At 47.5% G+C, this 23,526-nt stretch overlaps 1 protein-coding gene across 5 annotated transcripts in view; it reads right to left on the reverse strand.

Annotated features, from left to right (window-relative positions):
• PSD4 (pleckstrin and Sec7 domain containing 4) overlaps positions 1-17,783 on the reverse strand; it is a 46,283-nt gene extending 28,500 nt beyond the window's left edge. For 2 of the 5 annotated variants that reach the window (XM_017891500.1, XM_017891498.1), the window contains exon 1: positions 6,694-8,012. In XM_017891500.1, coding sequence (XP_017746989.1) covers positions 6,694-6,714 — 21 coding nt within the window. In that variant the 5' untranslated portion in view covers positions 6,715-8,012. Of the gene's footprint in view, positions 1-993; positions 1,320-6,693; positions 8,013-17,455; positions 17,553-17,584 lie in introns of those variants that run through there. The other 3 variants (XM_017891502.1, XM_017891503.1, XM_017891501.1) reach the window with 3 other exon arrangements.
• Between the last annotated feature and the right edge of the window lie 5,743 nt (positions 17,784-23,526).

The raw sequence follows: 23,526 nt of genomic DNA on the forward strand, positions 1-23,526 counted from the left end.
TAGGCGGTTCCTTGTCTATAGGAGGAGAGGCCATGTGATGCTCTAGAGTCCTAGGAAGCTGGGATACAGGCCTGCTTGGGGCCCACTTTTTAAAGCTGGGCCAAGGTCCGATGAACGGAGGAGTATTTATCATCAGCTGATGACAGGCCACCCTTCCCTGCATTCTAGCAGAGGAGTGACTTCAACTGTGGGATTTTAGGCCCTGGAATAAGGGGGGAATGGTGGTGTCAGGGGACTTTCCTTCCATGCAACTCCCTTTACTATGACAATAACGATTACAGTGGGCCTTAGAGTGTCCCACACAGGCGAACTTTGAGAGTTCAGTGGTTCCTATTGCCCATCAGGACAACAGGCCTAAGCCAGAGCTAAACCAGCAAGGAGGGTCCCCTTACCTCTCCTCGAGCTTCTCCAGGATGGTCCTGGAAGGCAAGATGAAGCTGGGAGTCCCCTCATGGCCAAGCTGACTCTGAGCTCCTACAGCAACCACACACAGAGCTGCCCCCACCCCAAACTCAGGCCTTCCAGACTCCCTCTTTCCGGAGTCTAGGGTCGAGGATCACTTGGGGCCTTTGGCCACAAAAGCCCCCACTGGGTACTCAGCCAGAGTAGTCACTGGGGACCCAGTGACACTCACAAGAGATTTAGCAAGGAACTTCCTTCACCCTTCACTATTGCAGACCTTCAGGGGCTCTGCTGGGAGCTAGGGAAGGGAAACAACAGGGGTCAGTGGGGCCAGGGCAGAGAATGGGAGAAGGCTCAGATGAGGAGGGGTAGGCTGAGGGAGGAGGGGGATGAGACAAAGAGCAGGAAGGGGGAAGAAGGGGCCTAGCCTAGCCCGGTGTCATGGTAGGTACACACGGCACTGCCAGAGCCCTCGCCTCTCCCCTGCCCACCTGCCCCAGCCCCTGCCACAAGGACCCACATATGACTCTTCATATTCCCTGCTCCCGCAGGTTCCTCCAGCCCCACCCTAGGCAGACCCACTTAACTCACCTCCAAAGGACCCAAGAAAGGATGGCTTGGCCTGGGGTCCCCAAGAGCACTTCCTGGCTGCACAGTCGGCTTGCCCAGTGAATGTGACTGTGACGGCTGGAGCTTCCGACTTCCGCTCCTCCTCACCACAACACACACCCCTCCTGCTCCCTGCCGCCTCCCCAGGGTTCCCTAGCTGCTCAACACCTCACACTTCCTGCCCACAAGACAAGAGTCTCTCCTCCTAGGCCCAGCGCCTCCAACTCCCTTCCCCATGCCTCTGCTCCTTGGAGGCCCCCACTCTGCACACCAGCCTAGAAAGAACCTGCCATGGTGGAACTGTCCTCTCCCTGCCATGCAGGGGCCTGGGATTGAAAGGGGAAGGGGCCGCCGAGGCCTGGTTGGTAAGCAGGCCCCACCTCCTTCCTCCCTGCAGTTCCGCCCCAGGTTCTCAGTCTTGCCCTGGCTCTCAGTCCCCTTCAGGGCACCCAGTGAGAGACCTGAGGGCCCTAAGTCAGGCAATTTCTGGTTTTTAACAAACGACATTTCAGTTTTTGTCTCATGTCACTGGTACTAATGCAAGTGATACAGTTGCCTTTTAGTTACAAAGTGTCTCCCAATAGCACCTCAACCCCTCCTCACACCTACTTTATGAAGCATTAATAAACCCATCATACAGATCTGGATCTGGAGGCAAGCTCAGAGACGCTAAGCCACTGCCCAGGGTTGCACAGTTGGAAAATCACAAAGCTGGGGTTAAAATACAGAGCCTCTGACTATATGAACCAATGGACCTCCATTCCCCACGGCTGAATTCTCAACACATGTCCTCGAGACACAGGCCGCAGTGTCCACGAGTGTGAATGAGGCTGGTGGGGAGCGCACTCAACATGCCATTCTCCTCCCTCCACCCAATCTACTTCCTCAGCATCAGTGACCATCAACTTCTCTGCTGAGGCTCCACCACTCCCACCCTCCCTGAACTCTCATTTTCACGATTCCAGCTGACCAGGAGACTCCCTCACTTGTGCACTCACATGCACACCCCACCCAGAGTTGAGAGGGTCGGGCTCTAGCTAACCCACAGTCTCACCCCTCCCCACAGGGTGCAGAGTCCACAGGAACATACCAACATGGAGCCCGTGCACCCTGCTTCTCCACCACACTCTGGGTGCCCCAGATCCTGAGATTCTCCACTTCTGGGGCCCAAATGGCCTCCTCCCCATGTGGGCACACTGCACTGCTCGAGATTGGTTGGAGCGCTGGCAAGAGTCCTGATAGCAGAGACAGGAGCAGGTAGAGAGAGCTTGAACCTGTGGGCAGGTCACCCACCCACACGCATGTATGATACAGAGCAGGGTGAGGAAGAGAAACAGAGGTGGAGCTGTGACATGGACCAAAGGCTGGGGTGGGCTGTGCTGTGGCAGCAACACTTAGAGGCGACTGAGAATCCTCCCTCCAACCTGGAGCTCCAGGCCATGATGAAGGTGGGAGGTTGGAGAATTAGGTAGGAGAATATACATTATTATTATTTTTTTTTTTTTGAAACAGAGTTTTGCTCTTGTTGTTGCCCAGGCTGGAGTGCAATGATGCCATCTCGGCTCACGACAACCTCCGCCTCCCAGGTTCAAGTGATTCTCCTGCCTCAGTCTCCCGAGTAGCTGGGATTACAGGCATGTGCTACCACGCCCGGCTAATTTTGTATTTTTAGTAGAGTCAGGGTTTCTCCATGTTGGCCAGGCTGGTCTCCAACTCCCGACCTCAGGTGATCCACCTGCCTTGGCCTCCTATAGTGCTAGATTCCAGGTATGAGCCACCGCACCCGGCAGGATACATTTTATATGACAGTTTGTGAGCTTTAGTCTTAACTTTCATGTATTCGGACATATCAGATGCGGTCCTCCATTCTCCACTTCCTGCGGCTGGCAAATGTTGGGGGCACACTTATCTCACCAGCACCTCAAACTCCATGTTTATAAGGCAAACCTGGTTCCCTCTCTTCTCCAAGCTGTTCTTCCTCATATATTTCAGCTTTTACAACTCTGTCTCCATCAAGCTGGGTAAGTCAGAAACCTGAAGTCACCAAGACCTAAATGCAAACCCTCCACTCCAGCCCCCAGCCTCTAGGGGTGCCTCCAGAACATGGCCATGGCTCAAAGCCAGCACCTGTTCCGTGTAGGCTCTATGCTACAAGCCGCTGACCCATCAGGAATAAAACACATGACCCCTGTGGAAGCTGAGACAAGTCCATCTTGAAAGCTAACCTGCCACATTGACTTAACTGAGTGACCCCAGTTCCAAGGCAGGGCCTCTATGATTTCCAGTTTATCTATTGTTCCCTGTGTAAGAGCAAGTACTTACTGTAAGTCCATAAGTGCTACCTGTAGGTCAAACAACCTTGATATTACACTTCAATTGTCTTACAAATCCCATCTGAACCACCCCTACCCTATGGTATATGAGCCCTGGGTCTGGGTGCTAATGCGAGGATCCATCATCTCATCTCATCGCCGCCTGAGACACCTACATGGCTTCTGTTGGAAAGTCCCCTAGCTTTCTCAGCCTCTTTCTTCAACTTCTCAGCTTCCTCAGACTTTGGGGTAGGTTTGCTTAGGCCTGTCTACTGTAGAACAACTCCTGTTCTTAGGGAGCTTCCAGTCTACTGACAGAGAAAGAAAATAAACAATCGGACTCATGAATCAAACTTTATCATAAATTGTGAGGAATGCCTGGGAAGAAGCAGAGAGAAATAAGAGAGCAGCGAGGGTGAGCGCACTGCCATGGGAATTCGGGAAGGCCTCTGAGGCTGCACCATGTCCTGGTGAGGATTGTCCAGCATGGAAGGGCATTTTCGGCTTCTAATTCCTTCCCTGAGGTGGGAAAGGTCTCCACATTTCCAGGGAATAGAAAGCAAGCCAGTGTGGTGCAGCGCAGTCCCGGGGCCCAGGAGGGGCAGGGCCAGATCCTACGGGCACCCCAGTGGCAAGACAGGGTGCATTTTTTTTTTTTTTTTGAGACAGTCTCACTCTGTCACCCAGGCTGGGGTGCAGTGGCATGATCTCAGCTCACTGCAACCTCTGCCTCCCGGATTCAAGCAATCCTCTTGCCTCTGCCTCACAAGGAGCTGGGATTAGAGGCATCTGCCACCACATCTGGCTAATTTTTGTATTTTTAGTAGAGACAGGGTTTCATCATGTAGGCCAGGTTGGTCTCAAACTCCTGACCTCAAGTGATCCACCCGCCTCAGCCTCCCAAAGTGCTGGAATTACAAGCATGAGCCACCATGTCCGGCCCAGGGTGCATTTTTGTTTGTTTGTTCGCTTGTTTGTTTGTTTTTTGAGACGGAATCTCGCTCTGTCGTCCAGGCTGGAGTGCAGTGGCACTATCTTGGCTTACTGCAATCTCCACCTCCCAAGTTCAAGCAATTCTCCTGCCTCAGCCTCCGGAGTAGCTGGGACTACAGGCGCCCGCCACCATGCCCGGCTAATTTTTTGTATTTTTAGTAGAGACAGGGTTCCACCGTGTTAGCCAGAATGGTCTCAATTTCCTGACCTCATGATCCGGCCACCTCGGCCTCCCAAAGTGCTGGGATTACAGGCATGAGCCACCGCGCCCAGCCTTGTTTGTTTGTTTTTGAGAAGGAGTCTTGCTCTGTCTCCCAGGCTGAAGTGCAATGGGGAGATCTCAGTTCACTGCAACCTCCACCTCTTGAGTTCAAGCGATTCTACTGCCTCAGCCTCCCGAGTAGCTGGGATTACTAACCTGTGCCACCACACCCAGCTTGTTTTTGCATTTTTAGTAGAGTTGGGGTTTTGCCATGTTGGCCAGGCTGGGTCTGGAACTCCTGCCCTCAGGTAATCCGCCCACCTTGGCCTCCCAAAGTGCTGAGATTACAGGCACGAGCCACCACACCCAACCCCCAGGGTACATTTTTAAGCAGAGAAATGACAGGTCAAAGAGTATTTGTGTATTTACTTTTAAGATCGTCCATCTGCTATATGGAGAACAGATGGATCTGTCTGCTGTATGGAGAAGAGATGGTAGAGGCTATGTAAGTTCAAGGAGACCAGTTAGGAGGCTCTGTGAGAGTCCAGGTGACAGGGGACAGTTGCTTGGCTAGGACAGTCATAGGAGAGAAGGGAGACATAGGGCTGGGAATGCATATGATTATAGAACCTGCTGCTTCATTATATTCGAGGGGTCAAGATGGGATGGGAAGTCATGGGCAACTTCCAGATTTCTGACTTAAGTGACCAGATGGGTGGTAATAATGGCATTTGCTGAAATAGGAAAGAACTGGGAGATGAGGCTCAGGAAGAAAATCCAGAGTTTAACTTTTATTTATTTATTTATTTATTTATTTTGAGATGGAGTTCCACTCTTGTTGCCCAGGTTGAAGTGCAATGGTGCTATCTCAGCTCACCACAACCTCTGCCTCCCGGGTTCAAGCGATTCTCCTGCCTCAGCCTCCCGAGTAGCTGGGATTACAGGCATGCACCACTACCAAATTTTGTATTTTTAGTAGAGATGGGGTTTCTCCATGTTGGTCAGGCTGGTCTTGAACTCCCGACCTCAGGTGATCTGCCCACCTCGGGCTCCCAAAGTGCTGGGATTACAGGCCTGAGCCACCGCACCTGGCCCAGAGTTTAAGTTTTAAATATTGGATTTGAACTACCTGTGAAATACGTCAAGTAGGCAACTGAAAAACGCACCTGGAGCCCATCTGAGCTGGGAGAGGGAAGGTGCTGCCTACCCGGCTGGGAGGGTACAAGTCTGCAAAGGAGACTGAAAAGGGACTGTTGCGAAGGTGAGAGAAACAAGGGGAGAGCCATGTTCTCACAGAAGACAAGAGGTGGTTACTTCAGACGGAGGAAGTGGTTGGCTTGGTTGACTGCTGCTGAAAAGTGCAGGAAGATTAGAAGCGAAAGTGATCTATATTGTACATGGCTAGAGGTTATGGACAAGTGGGGTTGGCACCAGATGCGGAAAGCAGAAGCCAGGAGACCAAGAGATGAGGTGTCACCTCCTCAAGTCGGGGCTCTGCCCCCTCCAGTCCAGACTTCCTGGTAATCCATGGCTTCCTGAAGCTGAAAGGGAGGCACCAGTGATCTTCCCCCTTCCCCAAGTCCAGGCCCTGCCCCTCGGCTTAGTTATGGGTTCCCATCCTCCCCTTGACTTCTTCACGGCAAGGACTGGCCCATGTGCTTTATAGCAGAGTGCCTGGCTCACACTTGCTCCACAGCCATTTGATGAATGAATAAAGGTTGCTCAGCCTCTCTTCAAGACAGTATTAAGGGGAATGGGACCTGCCTCTCCCCGTTCCTTCCACACAGTGGGTCTTACATATTTTGTGTGTGTGTGTGTGTGTGTGTGTGTGTGTTGGGAGTTCCCTCCCCAGCCTGTCCTCCTCCCCACGGCACAGAGGACATACAACACAGCAGACGCACAGCACAGCCAGGCAACTCTGCTGCCTCCCTCAAGGTAAGCTGCTTCCTGTTTGCCTGCAGAAGCAGCTGCTCAGCACAGGCGGCTTCTCCACACTGAGCACCGACCAGCGAGTGGAGCCCACCTTCCAGGACAGGGGCCCTGGGGATCTCAGCACATAGTCAGCCCCTCCTGGGAGGCAGAGGGGAGAGAGGAGAGAGGCCACCAATGAAGGAAATGGCACCTGACATAAAGCCCAAGACCCTTTCCTGAGGACCCCAGTGTGTTGGCACTTACCAGGCCCTCTCCACGCATCATCTCTAGTTCCTGGGGCTCTGGGATCAGGGTGAGGGGCTTTATTATCTCCAGGCTACAGAACAGATGAGGAGACAGAGGGTCAGCAGTCACTTGGGCTTGGTAAGGCTGGGATTGGACTTAGGCCTGTGGAACCCTCCAAATGCACTTTCTGCTGTACCCCGTTACCACTGCAGGCTGCAGAAATGAAAACCCAGGTGGGGAGCAGGTCTTCTTCCCAAACGAGCAGAGCTAGACAGGGTAAGCCTGACTCATGTCTCCCAACTGGAAGTTCATGAAAACCTTTGTGCTAATGGAGCTGAAATACTGTCCTGGGGCAGGGTGAGAGAGCAGGACTGAAGCATCCAAATGGGCTCCAAATTAGTCTCCATAAAAGTCCTATACTTTAGAGAAGGCTGAGAGTGAGGTGGCCACATGCTCCTTTCTCCGGAAAAGGCCCTGTTCCCTCCCAGCTCTCTGACCTCCACAAGCCTTGGCCCTGGAGAAGGGCAGACAAAACACCTGCCTCCCCATCCATTCCTCTGCCCGGTAAGATGTTTACAGTCCCACTGGCCAGCTCAGCTGTGGGCTCCCAGGATCAGAGCAGGGAGGTAGGGCTGGGCCAGGGCTTCCAATGACTGGGCACGTGGCAGGGGCCAAAAGTGCCTCTCCTTGCCGCCCGTGACCTTAGAGTGGGAGGGAGAAGTCTCCTAGAGGCAGGGAAAAGAGGAAAGGGAGAACAGCCCAGCCCAGTGCTGACATCACTGACCTCTAAGCGCATGTGTGCGCTGCTGCTGCCCTGGGTGCTCTGGAGAAGGGCAGGAAGTGATTACAAAAGTGAATGACAAGCCTCCGTCTCCTCACTTGCTTGCCCAATCCTGTACCAATGCAGTGGCCTTGGGAGGCTGTCCTTACCCCCCTATGGCCAAATGAAGCACACTCAGTGTCTGTGGACAGATGGCCAGGGACGGGGCCACTCAGGTCACAGCTCCCTGGCTCTCCTCTGCCCCAACACAAAAGCTCACCTCAGACACTCTCAAGGTCCTTCTCCTGGGCTCTTTCCCAGCTCTTTGTTTTTTAGATAAGCCCATGTTGTGGCCTGTCCTTTCCACGTGAGCAGTGAGTTGGGCACTGGTTATTCACCCTCTCTCCCCAGCCCCCTTGGCACCAGAAGGCACCCACAAAACATCTGCTGAAACACATGTGCACACAGTTACTCAGCATGGCAAAAATGCTCACAGCCTCAATATCCACAATAGGGAACGAGATAAATGAATAGATTACTGGGTAGCCATATAGCCCTATGGTGAACCTAGGCAATCTTAGCCATCTTGTTTTATTTTATTTTATTTTTATTTATTTATTTATTTATTTATTTATTGATTTAGGTTTATTATTTTTGAGGGAGTCTCGCTCTGTCGCGGGGACGGGCTGTGCAGTGCCGATCCAGCTCACGCAAGCTCCGCTCGCGGGTTCATCATCTCTCCTGCCTCACTCCGGGAGTAGCTGGACTACAAGGGCGCCCGCCCACCGTCGCCGCTAGTTTTTTGGTATTTGTGTAGAGACGGGGGTTCACTTTGTTACCAGATGTCTCGATCTGGCTGTTGATGCCCGTCTCGGCTCCCAAAGGCTGGTTTAAGCTTGAGCCCACCGCGCCCGGCCCTAAAGAGTATCTAATGAAATGGAAAGATGCTCACAGAATTTTGTTAAATAAGAAAACTATTTATAATTTCACTATAGTCCCAAGTTTTTTATTTGTTTTGTTTGTTTGTTTGTTTGTTTGTTTGAGATGGAGTGTTGATCTGTCGCCCAGCCTAGAGTGCAGTGGCACTATCTTGGCTCACTGCATCTTCTGCCTCCCAGGTTCAAGCAATTCTCCTGCGTCAGCCTCCCAAGTAGCTGGGACTACAGGTGCACGCCACCACGCTTGGCTGTTTTTTTTTTTTCATTTTTAGTAGAGACAGGGTTTCACCATATTGGTCAGGCTGATCTCGAACTCCTGACCTCAGGCAATCCACCTGCCTCGGCCTCCCAAAGTGCTAGAATTACAGGCGTGAGCCACCGCGCCTGGCCTATGGTCCCAATTTAAAAAAAACCTTGTTTGTGTTTGTGTATTTAGGCAATCAAACACGAAAGCATTGGTTGACAGTAGCTATCTGTGCCTGACAACAGTATACATGATTTCAATTTCTTCATGCTTGTTTCATATGTATTCAATTTTTAAAAATAAATATACTTTATGTCTGTTATCAGCAAAATAATAAAGTTACTGTTTCTGCCCCTCCCTTTCCCCTACTGAGTTAGGTACATGGCCTTGAACTTTAACTATCTAACAAGCCAGCTACTACTTTTGTTGACTCCCATGTACATGTGAATAAAACCTTTTTCTTCTGTTAATCTGGCTTTTGTCAGTTTAATTTGCAGGTCTCAGTCCCTAAACCTAAGAAGGAAGAGGAAAAGGGTTATTTCCTCCCCTACCTAGGATTAGGGTAAAGCACCTACCCCAAGATTACCCTCTCCATGAACCCACAAATCTGAGGCTGTGTTTGCCTACGTGGATATGTGGTACACATACTGAACATTAATAGCTAATCATTTATTCGAATATGCAGTAGAATAGGATATAGTGTAACAAACCTGTGACTTAGGAAAACGCTAAAGTAGAAAACATCTACTTTATGTTGTTAAGTATATGTATTCAAAGAAAAATATTAAGTATTATTTAATAATATAATTAAATATCAAAACTCTCATCTCAAAAATTATAGTAGGGATATGTAAATGAGCAGACTCTTTGTGCAGCTGGAGCTGACCTTTGCAGCATGTTCTCCTTTGGAGAAAGAGCTGAAAGTCTTCCTTGTAATGCTCATTAGCCCTGATTGGCCACCAATCACTGAATAGGAATTCAAGTGGGTATGAGTTGCAGAAAAGCAAAGCTCTAGCATTAAACAGAGAAAAGGTGTGCTCTCACAAAGTGAAGGAGGAAGACAAACTCAGAGCAGGACATTTCCTGGGCCTTATAAAGGGTCACGTATTCCCCTGGGGAGGCTCACGCTTAACCCTGCCCATAGCAACAAAGCTGTGAGCTTCGCAGTGCCCTCTGCAGCAGCAAGGGCTGACGCACGCTCTGTCCACCGTCATCTTCAGAAGACAAAAGAGACGGCTGGTTTGGCAGCTCCTAGCAGGAAGAGCACTGGGGCCTGGGAGCTCATACTCCCAGAGGAGAGCCTGTACACCTAAGCTTCCTGGGGCCATTTCCCTCCTCTCTGACTCAATATATCTATGCATCCTCCAAGGCAGAACTGAGAGCTCCAAAAAGGCAGTGTCCACTCGTTGGGCCTTGTTGTATATACCAACCTCCCATCCCTCCCCTGCCCAGGCTCCACAGCAGCACAGAGTCCATGCCAAGAGGATCATTTCCAGAGGTTATCAAGCCAGGAAAGGGCAGAGTTCAAAAGGTCACCATGTATTCTTGCCTGGCTCACGCTGTCCATCAGCTCCTCCCTGTAAACCTGCCCCATGCTCTGTTCTGGTTGGGCATCTCTCGCCCTCACATTCTTCTGCGAGGACCTCACCCACTCCCACATGTTAACCTCCCACCTACTCACTAAAGGTTCTCAATTCCCTCTCTAGCCTAGCATCTTAATTACCAGCAGGAATCTTCTAGCTGGATGTACAGCAGAGCATCAGACTTCACAGCCTGCTCAAATGCCTGTAAGCATCCTTCCCATCCCATGCCCATGCCTGCGCCTCCCAGGACCTGTCTAGACAGGCATCACATCCACCAGCTTCCCAAGTTAGCAACCTTGGCACCAGCCCAGGCCCCTCTCCCCTCATGGCTTTGGTCCCCAGTCCTGCTGAATCCTCCTCCCCTGCGGGTCCCTGGGCTCCACCCCCTCCTTGCTTTCCTGGAGAACTGCAGCAACTGCCTGCCTAATTCTCCACTGGGAGATCACTCCTGCCCTAGAAAATCTTTACCTGGCACCCTCCTCCCCCATTCCCCAACAAAGCCCCTAACTGCCTCTTTCTTCCATTGCTTTAAGGGAATGACCAACCCTGTTATCTGAGACCTCTCCAGCCTCTCCTATGACCACACACCAGCACACCCTGACCTATGGCCCCAGCAGGCAATGGGTCCTTCCCTAAATGCTCTTGGCATGTTCACATGTCCTCTCGGACAGCTCTCATTTCCTTCCCCAGTCCTCTTCATCATTTGAGGCTCACCCCATAATGCCAATTCTCCTTACAATCTTTCTAGACCAATCCAATAGGAATTGACTATTACAATAATTCCGTAACTCCAGCTACAGAGTACAATGCAGCAATCAGAAGCAACAAACCAAGAGTACACACTGCAGTCAAATAGATATTTTAAAAAATAGTGCTGGTGGCTGGGTGCGGTAGCTTATGACTATAATCCCAGCACTTCGTGAGGCCGAGGAGGGTGGATCATGAGGTCAGGTGTTCAAGACCAGCTTGACCAAGATGGTGAAACCCCATCTCTACTAAAAATACAACAATTAGGCAGGTATGGTGGCAGGCACCTGTAATCACAGCTACTCGGGTGACTGAGGCAGGAGAATCGCTTGAACCTGGGGGGCAGAGGTTACAGTGAGCCGAGATCACACCACTGCACTCCAGCCTGGGAGACAGAGGTAAGACTCCCTCTCAAAAAAAAAAAAAAAAAACATAGTCCTGGTTAGCCAGGGGTGGTGGCTCACACCTGTAATCCCTGCACTTTGGGGGGCTGAGGCAGGTGGACCACTTGAGGTCAGAAGTTTGAGACCAGCCTGGCCAACATGGTGAAACCCCATCTCTACTAAAAGTACAAAGATTAGCCGAGCATGTTCACTTGAACCCACGAGACAGGGGATGCAATGAGCCAAGATTGTTGACAGAGCGAGACTCTGTCTCAAAGAAAAAAAAAAAGTGCTGGTTTTAAAAAGAAAGAAAAATATAATGATTTATAGGGTGAAGCAATTGTGACCCCGTAAAGATGGGGTCTCGTTCTGTTGCTGAGGCTCTAGTACAGTGATGCTATCGTAACTCACTGCAGCCTCAAACTTCTGGGCTCAAGTGATCCTCCAGCCTCAGTCTCCCAAGTAGTTAGGACTATAGGAGTGCACCACCACACCTGGCTAATTTTTGTTTATTATTACCTTTTTCTTTTTGTAGAGAAAAAGTCTTGCTATGTTGCCCAGGTTGGTCTTGAACTCCTGGCCTCAGGCAATCCTCCCACCTTAGCATCCCAAAAGGCTGGGATTACAGGCATAAGCCACTGTGCCCAGCCCCATAGTGCAATTTATGTCGGGTTAAAAATACATGTGTATATAAATCAACATCATATACCTTTCTAAAATACATCCAGATCTAAGGATAAACCTATCATAAATATGTCAGAGTAGCTGCTGCTCATGAGGGTAGGGTTAGAGGGTAAGTGTGAGGGGAAATCACTGGGACTAGGAATGAGGGATGAAGAGGAATTGATAATTCAATAACAACAATGAAAATCCAATTGAAAACATAGGCCAAGTATGTGAACAACCCACAGAAATACAAATAGCTTGCCTTCGGAAGGCAGGCTGGCAGTAACTTTTAAACCACATTTATGAATTCCTCCTGCTGAAACAGTCGCAGAACTGAGATTATATAGGTACAGGTATGCTTAATGTGTTATTGTCCGTCACGGCAAACAGAAATGGGGAAAACAGCTTGTAAACCCACAGTGCACTGGCTAGATAAATACGGTAGCCCATTCAATGAGATACAGTATCATACATGTACTTAAAAAGGACGAAGGCGGGGTGTGGTGGCTCACGACTGTAATCCCAGCACTTTGGGAGGCTGGCCAAGGTGGGAGGATTGCTTGAGGCTAGCAGTTTGAGACCAGCCTGGGCAACATGGTGACACTCCCATCTCTACAAAAATTACAAAATTTAGCCTGGCGTGGTGGTGCCTGCCTGTGGTCCCAGCTACTGGGCAGGGGTTGGGCAGGGCAGGGCACTGAGGCTGGAGGATTGCTTGAGCGCAAGAGGTTGGGCTGCAGTGAGCCATGACTGCACCACTGCACTCTGGCCTGGGTGACAGAGTGAGATCTTGTTTCAAAAAAAAAAAAAAAGCCGGGAGTGGTGGCTCATGCCTGTAATTCCAGCACTTTCGAAGGCCGAGGCGGGTGGATCACGAAGTCAAGAGATCGAGACCATCATGGCCAACATGGTGAAACCCCATCTCTACTAAAACTACAAAAATTAGCTGGTTGTGGTAGTGCACGCCTGTAGTCTCAGCTACTCAGGAGGCTGAGGCAGAAGAATCACTTGACCTGGGAGGCGGAGGTTGCAGTGAGCCAAGATCATGCTACTGCACTCCAGCCTGGCAACAGAGAGAGACTCCATCTCAAAAAAAAAAAAAGAAAAATGAAACCTGTCTATATGTCGTGAAGCAGAATGATTGTTAAGTATATAAAGTAAAAGAAGTGCATACCTAAGTATTATTTCCTACTATTTATGTTTTAAAAAAAGAAGAAGACAGGAAAGGTATATACACACACATGCTTGTTTACAAATAGAATATGTCACTCTGAAAGTATCCTCAAGAAATCGCCTCCGAGGAGAATTGAGGATGACAGGACAGGAGAGGGAAAGAGATTTTACACTGTGTACCTTAAGGGCTGTTTGCATTAATATTTTTAAAAGATTTTTGAATACATGTAAATATTGCCTTTAAAATATTTTAAAGAATATTTAACCTGTGTAAGTTCTTTTTTTTTTTTTTTTTTTTTTTTGAGACAGAGTTTCACTCTTGTTGCTCAGGCTGGAGTGCAGTGGCGCAATCTCTGCCCACCGCAACCTCCGCCTCCCGGGTTCAAGCAATTCTCCTGCCTCAGCCTCCCGAGTAGCTGGGATTATAGGCATGTGTCACCACAACTGGCTAATTTTGTATTTTTCATAAGACAGGGTTTCTCCATGTTGGTCAGGCTGGTCTTGAACTCTCGACCTCAGGTGATCTGCCTGCCTTGGCCTCCCAAAGTGCTGGGATTACAGGTGTGAGCCACTGTGCCCGGCCAGTACTATCTTAAAAACATCTTTTTTAAAGAAGGAGAGAAGTAGAATGTGCTCAAACCCAGCAGCTGTCTTCTCTTTAACCATCTGTTGTCATGCACTATGGACAAAAACTGCCCTCCTGGTCTTATGCCATCCTCCTGCTTTAGCATCCTGAGCACAAGGCTGAGCCCCAGCTAACTGGATCTGACCCACTGACCTACCACACCCTATGTAGTCCTCACCCTGCACCCGCATCCTCACCATGACCTGAGACCAGTATTTGTGGAATATGTCTCATGACCACAACTATTTTATTTTATTTATTTGTTTCTTTTTGAGACATAGTCTCGCTCTGTTGCCCAGGCTGGGATGCAGAGACACAATCTTGGCTCACTGCAACCTTCGCCTTTGGGGTTCAAGTGATTTTCATGCCTCAGCCTCCCAAGTAGCTGGGAATACAGGCGCGAGCCATCACACCTGGCTGTTTTGTATTTTTCTTTCTTTCTTTTCTTTTTCTTTTTCTTTTTTTTAAAGTAGAGATGGGGGTTTCACCATGTTGGCCAGGCTGGTCTTGAACTCCTAATCTTGAGTCATCTGCCAGCCTCGGTTTCCCAAAGTGCTGGGATTACAGGCGGGAGACACTGCGTCCGGCCGGCCACGACTATTTTATAAAGGGACCAATTTCATTTGCCAACTAGGAGCTTCTCCAAAAGTTAGGGCAGGCAGAAGTCCATTTGGTGGACAGAATCTCTTCAAAATTTGGGCCCAAGTTTGACTCTCTGACATTGTTACAGCATAGTGTGAGAGCACTTGGCTCAAAAATAGCACCGCCTGATGGCAAATTCTGATTCTTCACTTACTACCCATGTAACCTTGGCCAACTTTCTTACTCTCTCTGGGCCTCAGTTTTCTCATCTGTGAAGTGGGATCAAAATAGTATAAACTGCACAGACTTTCTGGGAGAATTATTTGTGTTACTGCACACAAGTAACCCAAAGGAGGGTCTGGCATATAGTATGTGTTCAATAAATGCTAATGATTTATATGCTCTTGGGCTGGTTTGTTTTTTAAGAAAAACCTGCTAATGAGATCATATAATAGTTTTAAGGATGAAAAAAATAGGTTATTGGAATTTTCCCAGAAGGCAGGTTTTTTCTCATCTTCCATTCCCTGGGCATTTATTAGGTTGGTGCAAAAGCTATTGTGGTTTTTGCCATTAAAAGTAACGGCAAACGTCACAATTGCTTTTGCACCAACCTAATACTAAATTTGAAAACCTCAGGGTCTGCTGCCCACTATAATTCTCACTGTATGGCCCCATAATGTTATTTTTATTATTTTATTTTATTTTATTTTATTTTTGAGGCAGGTTCTCACTCTGTTGTCCAGGATGGAGTGCAGTGGCACAATCTCTGCTCACTGCAACTTCTGTCTCCTGTGTTCAAGCTATTCTCATGCCTCAGCCTCCCGAGTAGCTGGAGTACAGGAAAGCGCCACCACTCCTGGCTAATTTTTGTATTTTTAGCAGAGACAGGATTTCACCATGTTAGTCAGGCTGTCCGTAATGTTTTGAAGGACACAGGGTGTGAGTAAGAAAAGCAAATGATACCTCTCCCACCCAAAGACATGCTCTCCATCTCTGTTGATCACCTCTTGCCCTACTTGGCATAAACCACCAGTCCTGTCTACAAGTTGGAGATTGTAAATCTTCCTGCCACAGCAATGAGGGGCATCACCTGCTTTCCTGGGTGCCTTTGGTCAAGGTGAAGTCCTACCCCGGTCTCCTTTAAGACGAGTCTCTGAGATGCCTGCTCCCCACCCCAGAGCCACACTGACCTCCTCCCTGTTCATCCAGCATGCCCAGCATTTTCACGCCTCGCTCTGGCTTCAGGGCCTTTGCACTTGCTGTTCCCTCTGCCTGGAATGTTCTTCCCCCAGGTAGTCACATGGCTATGTCCCACATTCATTCAGGTCTCTGCTCAAATTTCATCTCAGCACAGCCTGTCCTGACTACTCTGTTGGACACAGCAGCCCCTATCAACTCTGACCCCTTAAGCTGCTTTGCTTGTCTTCACTTCCTTCATCTGACACCACATTAAAATTGCTATGTTGTTTATTGTCTGTTTCTCTCACAAGAAATAAGCTCTATGAAACGAAGGATTGTCTTGTTCATTGATGTATCCTTAAAACCTGGAATAGTGCCTGGAACATACAGGTCCTCAATAAATATTTGTTGAATAACTATACAAATGAGTGAGTGAGTCAATAGACCAAGTTTTCTGGGAATCTTAATCTCTGTCTTAGATTTAAGCTTCCCAATAACAAACGTACTCTTAGAGAGGAGCTACTCACCACTAGTCCATTGGAATCTCCATCTCTGTCTTAGATTTAAGCTTCCCAATAAGAAACATACTCTTAGAGAGGAGCTACTCACCACTAGTCCCTTTCTCACTGATCTCTTATAGGCAGCTTACAACTCCCTGCTCATAGGAACAGAGGGCACCCCATCCTGTGTCCCTAGATTTTGAGGACCTGAACATGGGACCATTTTCCCATCTAATTTAGAAAGTCTGTTTGCTGCACTTTCTAGCTAAGGCCCAAATTCTCTTACACGTTTCACTGTCATGCCCCATATCCTTCTGATTGAAAATTTTTCAGTGTTGTTTCTTCAGCATTTATTGCTCTCTGAAATGATGTCATTCAGCTGCTTACTTGCTTATTTTCTCTCTCCAACCCATATGCAAATAAGTGCAGTAGTATTCGCAGTCCCTACATGCCTGATTCCTAGTTGGCACTCAGTAAATACCTGCTAGATGAATGAATGAATGAATGGATCTTCTTTAGATGCCTCACATAGAGGAAATATCACATCTGGAAGAAAAGAATGAATCATTTGGCGCTACACACTGTCTAAACCTGACCTTGGTGTGTTCTTTATGTGGAGAGTCTCATGGACATCCAATTAGTTGCTAATTACATTCAATCAGCTCTGGGCTCGGGGATGGCCAAGCCTGAGATTCAAGGGCAGATGGGGCTTACCTTGCCCAGTCTTACTTTGATACTGTCCCCCAACCTAGACATGCAGACCGTGGACACAGAGGTCTGGCGAGCGCATTGACCAGAGCAGCAAGTCCATCCTGCAGCATGGAAAAATCCAGCAAAGAACTCACATTCTTACCTCCATCATCCTACGGAAAAGAGGAGCTAGACAATTCTAGAGCCAGAAAGAAATCCTAGAGGGATATGAGTTTGTCAGCTGAGCAGACACTGTTTACCTTCCCAGAAATCTCTGATACTTTCTTGCTAGACACACCTAGGAGAAGGGCCAGCACCCAAGGGGATAGGGAAGAGCTGCCTGGTCCTCTAGCCCAGTGCACTCCTTGGGGGGCAGCTCCCACCAAGCAGGGGCCAGCAGGGGCCAGCCTGGCCTGGTCATGAGCACCAGAAACCACTGAGGCACAGGGCCATGAGCGATTAGGCGCAAAGCCCTCAGTGTCGCCTGATTCTGACACTTGGGTCTTTAAGAGCTCCTCCTGCTCGCCAGCGGGGCTTGGAGCCAGGATCCAGCAGCGCAGCTGGAGTAGCCCACAGCGAGAGAGCCCAGGCTGATTCTTTCAGTGGAGAGAGTGTCCCCTTGCTGTCCCAGTCTCCGCCACTTGGTTAGGCTGGATTCTCAGGGTCCCCTGCTCGCTCTCAACCCTCTTTCCTGCTCCAGGAACCCTTACCCTCAGCGACAGCCGCTCTGCAGGTGCTCACCGGCTTGGCGAGACCGGTGCGTGGCACACAGTCACTGTTGAGGGCGGCGACGGCGGGGGGTGCCTCCGCCCGGCCCAGGCCTCCCCACGATCCCTTACCCATTTCCCGCTGGGCTCCTGCTCCGGCCTCCCGCCGGCCCGGGCGCCCCATGGCCCCGCACCCAGGCGCCAGCCGTGGGCAGCGAGAGCTGTGGGGCCTCGGCTGCGCGGGGGGCTGGGCCAGTCCAGCTCCGGGCGCTTACAGGAGGGACTCGGTTTCCGGGACTGCAGGCTGGCGGGCTGGTGGCGGCGCAGGGCAGGGAGGGGCGGGCTGAGACCAGGCCAGGGTTGGGGTGTGGGGGGGCGAAGCTGTCGGACTGGTCTGACCGCGGTGACGCCGGGCTGGGCCGCCAGGCAGGCCGGGTACCTCCTGCACGCCCTGCACCGCACTGCCTGACCTGTGCGCTAGCGAGCTGCAGGCACTCCAAAGCCCTCTGGCTCTTTTTCCAGTACCTAAACCGGAAACTGAGGCCTGCCCTAGATACGTGCAAGCCTTGAAAGGGATTGTTTGGAGTTCTTACAAACCCCTTATTCATTTACTATTCACTGGGCACAAGAAAAAGTTTGCATTATTTGATTTCCGAATTTCAGCTGTCCGTAACTGTTGACTTACAGTGAATATTCACTAGTTGGTTTGGGGATTGGTGGCATAGAAGCAAATAGCTATGATTTTACACTTAATCTATTTCAGCAAACATATGCTCAGAATAGGTTGTCATTGGCGAGAAGCTATTATTTTTCAATGTCACCCTTGATGGCACGATCTGGTTTCTATTTCTGTAACTATGTAAGGCACCATATAATGACATTTTGAGTTAAATGATTCCATATTTCCTGTATGTCGTGAATAAAAGTTCTCCAAATGGAATCTTCCAGTAAGCAGTTTGTAAACTGGAGAGACACAACCTTTATTGTAAAACAAAGGTGCGCTTCCAAAGAACAAAGGGAAGGCTCAGGTTTTATAGCAAATGGTCCCACACAGGTTTCCTGTGCAAATGAAGTCTTGAAATTTGCTTAGTTCTGACTGCTTGACAAGGCTAACTTCTGATTGATCAATACATCTGAGCCCTGACTGCGTGATACAGTTGAACCCTGATTGGCCAAGGCAGGTGAGCTCTGATTGGTTGGTTCAGGTGAGCTCTGAAATTCCCAGAAACAAAAGGTGCTGGCTTCCAGACAGCTCAGCCTATGTGACCTTTAGTCAGCAAACGACCACTTGGCTCTATTTTAAATTTAGGCCAATACGGTCCAGTCATTTGACATGTAAAAACAGAAAAATAAAACAGATCTAGGCCCAGTTAACCACTCAGGATCCATCTGGAAGAATTGGCTGTTTAAGGTTCACATTTATTCACAATATCTAGTGAACATTTTAGCTCCCCTAGGAATTGGCAACCTAGAGAGGTACATTTCTTGATTTGATGCTGCTAAAATGACACTGACCAGACTCTCTACAAGCAGCAACAACCCTGACAACACCTGATATTTATTGAGTGCTAGGCAATAAACTGTCTTAAAACATTTAATCCTCATGGCAACCCTACGAGTTAGGAAGCTTTTCACATCATGAGGAAACTGAGGCACAGAGAGGCTAAGTAACCTGATCAAAGACACACAGACACACAGTCAGGCAAGACCCAAAGATCATGCTCTAAATCAGCAGTGTGCAACCTTTTGGCACCAGGGAAGGACTGCTTTCTGGGGAAGGCAATTTTTCCACAGATGGGGGAGGCGGGAGTGGATAGTGCTTCAGGATGATTCAAGCACATTACATTTATTGTGTGCACTTTATTTCTGTTATTATTACATTGTAATATATAATGAAATGATTTTATAACTCACCATAATTTAGAATCAGTAGGAGTACTAAGCTTGTTTTCCTGAAACTAGACAGTCCCATCTGGGGGTGATAAGAGACAGCGACACGTCATCAAGCACTAGCTTCTCATAAGGAACGCACAACCTAGATCGCCTGCGCACACAGTTCACGATAGTGTTTGCACTCTTATTAGTATCTAATGCCACAGCTGATCTGACAGGAGGTGGAGCTCAGGTAGTAATGCAAGCAATGGGGAGTGCCTGTAAATACAGATGAAGCTTTGCTCGCAATCCCCCACCTCCAACATGGTCTTAACAGGCCGTGGACAAGGGATTGCTCTAAATCAATGTGCAACACTACTGCTTAGTCTTTTTAGATGTGGCTCTGATGCTAGGTTTAATAATCCTATAATTTATTAGTTCATTTGTTCACTCTGCAAATACTCACTTCAGTATTCATCTACTGTATATATGCCAGGTACTGGTTAAAACAATGAACTGAACACTCCAAAAGCTTGCAGCTAGCAGGGAATATAAGCAGTAGTGTGAGGTACACTGGTAAATTGTAAACTTGGGAGACTGAGTGGGGTGTCTTTGAGGGGGAAAATCCTGAAAAGGAGGGAGCCACAAAGAACAGAAGCCCAACAACTACATGCAAACTCCTTTAACTCTTGGCAGATTCCTGAATGAACAATGCATGGAACAAGAATCTAGACAACCCAAAGGAGAACAATAGTGAGCAGAGATCTGAGCAGTTAGTTTTCATCTCTGGGAAAGTTCCACCATCTGAGAGGGACTTGGTTCTATTGGGCTTTCCATTGTAACCCTAGAATGACCACCCCTTAGCAGGAAGGACTGTATCCCAGCATTAAGGGATATACCCTAGAATTAGGGACAAAATCAAAAGAAATTAATCCAAACAAAATGCAAAACCAAATCTCCACAAAACCAAGGTGAGTTTTCAATAATTTAACTTCCTGTTACAACAAAACTTGACACTCTTCAAAGGAAAATAGAATGCAGAGCATCTACAATATATCATTCACAATGTTCACCATATGACAAAAAATTATCAGACATTCAGAAAAGCAGAAAAATGTGAGCCATAGTCAAGAGAAAAAAATAAATAGACCCTCAGGTGACCAATATATTGGGATCCAAAGATAAGGAATTAAAAACAAATACTATGATAAATATGGCTTAAAAAAACTTCCAGCAAAAAATAGATATAATGGGTAAAGAAATCAGGCATTTCAGGAGAAATATAACCATCTTTTAAATGAAGTACCAAATGCAATATAAATAAATCCACATCGATGAAGGTGATATCTGTATCTTTATTACCCCAGAATGAATATCTGTATCTTTATTACCCCAGACATCTCAACTTTTGCCCTCCAGGGGGAAGCCTGGGCAGGTTTGCCAACAGCCCCTATGTAAGTTCAGGGCCTCCATTACAATATTAAGGTCCCCCCCCCTTTTTTTTTTAGACGGAGTCTCGCTCTGTCACCCAGGCTGGAGTGCAGTGGCACGAGCTCGGCTCACTGCAAGGTCCACCTCCTGGGTTCACGCCATTGTCCTGCCTCAGCCTCCCAAGTAGCTGAGACTACAGGTGCCTGCCATCACGCCCAGCTATTTTGTATTTTTAGTAGAAACGGGGTTTCACCATATTAGCCAGGATGGTCTTGATCTCCTGACCTCGTGATCCACCCACCTTGGCCTCCCAAAGTGCTGGATTCCAGGCGTGAGCCACCGCGCCCGGCCAGGGTCCCTTTTTATGATGTATTTCACTATGTGTTCAGGTAACATATGGAGCTCATCACAACTCCCTGTAGAAAGTGGGGCTCAAGGCCAGGCGGAGGCCAGGTGTGGTGGCAGGCACCTGTAATCCCAGCTACTCGAGAGGCTTAGGCAGGAGAATTATTTGAACCCGGGAGGTGGAGGTTGCATTGAGCTGAGATTGCGCCATTGCACTCCAGCCTGGGTGACACAGCCAGACTCTGTCTCAAAAAAAAAAAAAAGTGGGGCTTGAGGAGTCTGTGTATTACTCTGCTACTGCTGTAAGAAATAGACTGTCTTCCACCATCATCTATTAGAATCTATAAAATTGTGATGGGCTATCTAGTTAGCTTGTAAGCAGAATAAAAACTCAGACCCTTTCACAGTTACTGACTTAACAGAGATGAAGATAAAACTCTTAAAAGCAACCAAATAAAAAAATGTACATTGCATACAGGAATGATGAATAATTTCATCATATAGAAACCATGTAGGCCAGAGGACAAAATATTGTTTTGTTTGTTTGTTTGTTTTAGATGGAGTCTTGCTCTGTCTCCCAGCCTGGAGGACAGTAGTGCAATCTGCACTCACCACAACCTCTGCCTCCCAGGTTCAAGCAATTCCCCTGCCTCAGTCTCCCAAGTAGCTATGATTATAGGTGCATGCCACCATGCCTGGCTAATTTTCATATTTTTGATAGAGACAGGGTTTCACCATGTTGTTAGGCTGCTCTCAGACTCCTGGCCTCAAGTGATTCCCCACCCTCGGCCTCCCAAAGTCCTGGGATTACAGGCATAAGCCACCAGGCTGAGCCAAAATGGAATATCATCTTTAAAGTGCTAAAAGTTAAAAAGCTAGCAACTTACAGTGCTTTGTCCCCTAAAAAACTTTTAAATAGGAACACATCTTCAAATAAATAAAATCTGACAGTATTATATGAAGAGTAAATATATTATTCAAGATAAAGGGAATGATATTAAATAAAAATTAAAATCTACAGTGAAGCAATGAAGAGTAGTGGGAATTATAAATATACAGATAAATACAAAATACTTTTCACGTTTGTATTAAGTTATTTAAAAGTTCATTGACTAAAAAAATAGTAAGATTTTGGGAGATTTGTAACACTTGTAGAAGCAAGATGTATAACAAGGAAAGCACAAAGCATAGAAGGGGAAGAAAAATGGGAGTACATTGTAAGATTTTTACATTGTGTATGACGTTTTATAATATTAATTCAGACTAAAATCTGATAGAAGATATAAAAATTATCACTGAAAAATAGTTAACCCAAGAGAAGCCATGGAAGTAAGAAAAAATTAAGAAGAAGGAGGACACACAAAACAAATAGCAAGATAGAAAATGTATCATTAATACACTAAATACCTCAAATAAAAGATAGACTTGTCAAATAGGCTAAGAAAACAAGACCCAACTATACTGTGTTTACAAGATACACATGTTAAATATAAAAACCCAGCCTAATTGAAAGTAAAAGTACAGGGAAAATATACTATGTAATATGAATTTTAGACAAAGTAGGCTTTAATACAGGGAAATTACCAGAAATAAAAATGGTCATATTAAAACAATAAAAGGATCAATTTATCAAGAAGACATAACAGGCCGGGTGTGGTGGCTCATGCCTGTAATTCCAGCATTTTGGGAGGTCAAAGCGAGTGGATCACCTGGGGTCAGGAGTTCAAGACCAGCCTGACCAACATGGTGAAATCCTGTCTCTACTAAAAATACAAAAATCAGCTGGGTGCGGTGGCACATGCCTGTAATCACAGCTACTCAGGAGGCTGAGGCAGGAACCGAGGAGGTGGAGGTTACAGTGAGCCGAGATCCTGATATTGCACTCCAGCTTGGGCAACAGAGTGAGACTCTATCTCAAAAGAGAGAAGGGGGAGGAGGAGGAAGAGGAAGAAACATAACAATCCTAAATGTGTAGGAATGTCACAACAGAATTTCCAAATATGTCAAGCAAAAATGGAAGTAGAAAACCCACACAGTTGGACATTGTAAAACCCATTTCTCAATAATTAATAAAACAAGTATACAAACAATTATTAAGGACACAGATTTGAACAACATAATTGTTTAACTTGACCAAACTGACATCATATAATATTACACCACCAATGGCAAAATACATATTCTTTTCAACTGCTCATGGGATATTCACCAAGACTTATGATTCATGAACTATAGAAGAATCTCTAAATTTCAATGGAAGAAATCATAAGATCATGTTTTCTGACTACCATGGAATTAAATTAGCAATCCATAATAATATTCTATCTAAGAAAATATCCAAATGTTTGGAAATAAAGCAATGCACTTCCAAATAACTCATAGGTCAAACAAGAAATCACAGGAAATATGAGGGAATACTTCAAATT

This window comes from Rhinopithecus bieti, unplaced genomic scaffold, assembly GCF_001698545.2.
Source record: "Rhinopithecus bieti isolate Rb0 unplaced genomic scaffold, ASM169854v2 scaffold_20362, whole genome shotgun sequence".
NCBI classification, from domain to species: Eukaryota; Metazoa; Chordata; class Mammalia; order Primates; family Cercopithecidae; genus Rhinopithecus; species Rhinopithecus bieti.